The 4,195-nt window shown below is 37.8% G+C and overlaps 1 protein-coding gene and 1 pseudogene across 1 annotated transcript; one reads left to right on the top strand and one right to left on the bottom strand.

Annotated features, from left to right (window-relative positions):
* The first annotated feature begins 424 nt into the window (after positions 1–424).
* Positions 425–1,245, top strand: LOC149203733 (ethylene-responsive transcription factor 1B-like). Its single transcript, XM_089401960.1, has 2 exons — positions 425–511; positions 613–1,245. Exons 1-2 carry the CDS (start codon positions 425–427, stop codon positions 1,243–1,245), a joined length of 720 nt encoding a protein of 239 aa, XP_089258086.1.
* A 777-nt stretch (positions 1,246–2,022) lies between these two features.
* On the bottom strand, positions 2,023–3,195 carry LOC149203732 (importin subunit beta-1 pseudogene; annotated as a pseudogene).
* Positions 3,196–4,195: the final 1,000 nt, after the last annotated feature.

Raw genomic sequence — 4,195 nt, 5'->3', positions numbered from 1 at the left:
TTCTTTTACATACTGCTGTAAAAACAAAATTTACACAGGCTTACAAAACAAATTCGCTCCTCTCTGTTCTTTTCTTCATGCACTGTTGTGCAAATTCTCTCTGTTCTTTTTCGTTGCCCCCGAGCTCTCACTCATTACAAAAAGTCAACCAAAAAAAAATATACAAGCTCCTTCTTCTTTTGGATATTACATTGCGTAAAAAAAACTAACACAAAGTCCATGCTTTTCTTTAAATGCACCATACCTATCTTTAAGTTCTCCATACTTTCGTGCATAAAAGAAATATTAAAAATAAAATATTTACCAACCATCCTACGAACACATTTAATTTCATTAAATTACCTTAACGGCGGTCAACCCAAAAACTTTTACTCCACGCAATGTTTTAATTCGATGTTGGTTTGTATGTAGCTTCAATCGATCAATGGCGGAGAACATTCAAGCAAATCGGACGGTGGACAACAATATCGGAAACCATTACATGACTGAACAATACGTTCCGAAATTTTACGTTGGCTGACGTATGGGGAGAGCCACGTGCTGCCACCATATCGTATCGGAGTCGATCGCCTGAATATTCCTTCGCTGGAAGGCTGGTGCGAAATATTTCAGGCAGGCTTCGTGAACGATTTCTGGCGATGGTACGGCTGCGCAGTTGAAATTACACATTCAACATCAGCGAGGGAGGGGGCTCGAGTGTGGCTCGGCACCTACCAAACGGCGGAGGAGGCTGCTATGGCTTATGATAAAGCTGCTCTTCTCATTCGCGGAACTCGGGCCTCTATAAACTTTCCCGTAGAGGTCGTGATGAAAGCTTTGGCAGACAGCAATTACGGATGCTCCTCTAAACTTATATTCTCTCGGCAGAAGCATATCAGTGTCCTTCCACTTCAGGTGCCAGAGGCCGACTCTCCTGCACCGGATTTTAAGAGATATATTGTAGAAGACGATGATGGAATGACCACAATCCGGACGAAAAGAACGAGAGGGAGTAGTAGAAGTGACGACATACAAGCGGTGGGCTTAGAGTTGGAAAGCCCTGCACGCGATCATAACCATTTATGTGGTGCTGCGTACGGGTTGGTTAACCATGTGCGATTGAATAGCTTAACTGTAGAGTCAGCTGTTGTGGAGTTGCAGGACCTTGGGAATGATTACTTGGAAGAGTTTCTTCTTTCCACTGAGCACTCTAATGATATCCTCAGCTTTTCTTTGACTCCGCTGAGTGATGTCTTACAGTGTTAAAACGGTAGGTCTTGGGCTTTTCCGATTCGTATTTGTGCATTCTTCTTCTTGTGCATCCGACAATGTATAACCATGATGTTCATGCCAGCTACTTTTCCACCAGAAATGTATCATTCCATTACCCTTCGGATAAGCGAACTAACTCTCATTGTCTCATGTACAATGGTGGCTGAGAAGAATGGCGGGTTGTTATTGATGTCCGCACTCTGATCAGTACCTTCTACAGTCCGTTACTTGGTCGATTCAAGAATGGGGAGTTATTTGGTTTAAATGAACAGTTGCCAAATTCTAACGGTTTCATTAAGTTATATCCTATAGGCTAGGAAATGATTCAACCAGATTACTCACGGTTAAAGTTGATCACCCTATCATACTGTTTTCTTTAATACGTTTCAAGGGACGGCATAAATCAAATTTGGAGATGTAATATTGTCCCAAATTTTCATTTTGATTTATTTTAGTGGGTTCTTGTTTTAAGAAATTCACCTTGTGTATTTTTCTAACTAGGAATTGTACATATGTTGCAAAAGAAAGACTAGCAAATAAAAAATAATGATTTTTTCATTCTTTTAATTCGAACTTACGATAATCTAGGAAATAGTAGCACATCAAAATTAATGATTTGTTCATTCTTTTAATTTAAATTTCAATATTGAGCAAGGAAAGCTCACCACTGAAATGTAATTCCATACTTCACAAGGTACATTCCAACCTATTTGATAAGATATGACTAGGAGACCTTTTCCTTGTTATGTTCCAATTCCCTTTCTTGTCTTGCTAGTAGTTCGCCAAAATAGGTCCTATACTTAAAAAGTAGAGTGTCTCCATTGTTGAATTTTGGAAAAATTCGAATACTCTTCAAAGGGTCCATGAAGTTGTCTTTAACATGACTATTCTTATCCTTCATTGCATTGAGAATAAAGCTGAGAGTAACATTGACAATAGGAGTAAGCTTATGAGGTGATGCACCCTCCAAAATTGATCAAAAGGCATAAGTAGCTACCTCTCAACATCTCCAATCTAGATTTGATATGTTTTTTTCTACAAATGGCATAATAAGGGGGGCAATGTCATCTCCCATAGTTCTCGCAACAAGACACAAGCAAGTTCCTCCGGCCATAGAGAGATTTCATGCCCTCTCATCCTAATCTTTGTCCTCTTCTGGTTTCAACAATGTCTCTAATAACATTGGCAGAAGAGAAGGAAGTGCTTGCTTAATCAAATAAAAGCAAGGAACATCTAAATCACCACTTAGGTCTCCTACATATTCCTCTAGTATATCAATTTCTTCGTCACATATAGAACTCCAAAACTCGATAGCTTGAAAAGAAACCATCTCTTCATATGTTTTGACAGCCTTTCCTATAAAAGAAAACATGTCTTCCATGTAAGTGACAAGATTCTCATAATGTGTAAAAGATATCAACACCAGACATTCAAAAGCAACTAATCGAATCCTTACTTCTATGGACAAGGTTGCTTCACAAAATACTCTCATAATACAATCCCTCTCTACATCATTATCAAAATTCTTGTGAGAAAAATTCAAAGCATTATACAATGCTCGAGTAGTAGCAACCCTAACCTCATTGTTAATCTCAGATGATTTTGTTCCATGCACAACTACTGTAAGGATGGAATTTACCTCATCTTGGGTAAGACTATCTGCAATAAGCTCCTCACAAAGATATGTGTGGGTGGTTCCATTTATGGGACACCCACGTTGAGTAATAATTTCCCGATGAGCTCTGGCCACTAGCCGTGAGGTAACTCAATGCCAAGAATCGTTGCTATAACCTGTGATGAAGTAGATCGAGCATCTGGAATAGCTGAAGAAAGAGTTTGCATTAAGAAGTTGTTGATCTGATTCTTCATGGATCCATCCAAAATGATCCATACTTGTAATTCACATGATCTTTCAGGATTTTGGCTCTCACATCCGAAATTCATGTTTTCCTTCCAGGACTTGTTTCACATCTGGAACTCATCTTTTGCTTTTACTGTCAAAGTGAAAGTAGAATATGAAAACTCATAGTTAGTTCACAACTTAAAATTAAGATACCTCAACTAGATTCCTTTGAAATGCATACTCTTAAATACTAAAACGGCCTAAATTCAAGAAGATTTACATACATATTACGTGGATTAAAACAATATAAGAGAGTAAGTTAAAGTGAATTCATAGATATATATTTTGCAGCCAAAGAATTATCCTTAAATTTCCAGCGGCAATAATTCCATATCAATTGGAATAACTCATATTAATCATGAGGCAATTGTGCAAATCCCACTGTATAAAGAGAAAATTCTTATTCATTACACGTTGGACCTTCACAATGATAATGCAAAAAAGATAAAGAAAACCCTTAAAATTGACCTCTTGAAGGTCAATGAATATAAAAACTAATGACTACTATATTCCATTTGAATCAATCAAACACAGACTAGGCCAGTATCTCGATGACATGCCGAGGATTATCATTGCATACAATAGTTAAACAAGATGCATGAATTGAACATCCCTACATCCACAGACTTCCAACAAAAAAATAGCACAGTCATCCCATCCACAATAATACCTATGGCATTGGACAACATTAAATAAAAAACATGCACATGAGAGCACTACAAAGATAGAAATAAGCACGGGATTAAATAGAAGAAGATTTCTACCAGAAGGAAAGAATGATTCAAGTCAAATTAGTAATGCATTGCCTAAATTTATCCTGCATATGCATGATTGATTTGAAGCAATCCTATGCATATGCATGATTGATTTGAAGCAATCCTAAACATAAATGGAATGGATAAAGGATATTTAACCTATCTAATGAACAAGGGCAACTGCGTAGCGGCGGTCCGTGCCTATAAGAGACTATGAATGCATTCCACGGGAGAAAATAGTGCATGCATGCACAATGCGGTGAGAAAACAATAGGCAGGCGCAACT

This window comes from Pinus tabuliformis, chromosome 2_1 (assembly GCF_031772625.1).
Source record: "Pinus tabuliformis cultivar Carrire ecotype Pingquan chromosome 2_1, CPIR1, whole genome shotgun sequence".
NCBI lineage: Eukaryota > Viridiplantae > Streptophyta > Pinopsida > Pinales > Pinaceae > Pinus > Pinus tabuliformis.
The sequence above is the reverse complement of the archived record's forward strand: the minus strand, read 5'-3'. Positions and strand labels throughout refer to the sequence as shown.

What these genes read in the sequence shown, in the direction of transcription:
- LOC149203733 (XM_089401960.1), top strand. Translation starts at nt 425, where the DNA reads ATGGCGGAGAACATTCAAGCAAATCGGACGGTGGACAACAATATCGGA. An exon ending in AATACGTTCCGAAATTTTAC is followed by an intron (nt 512 to 612) that starts GTTGGCTGACGT and finishes GAAATATTTCAG; the next exon opens with GCAGGCTTCGTGAACGATTT.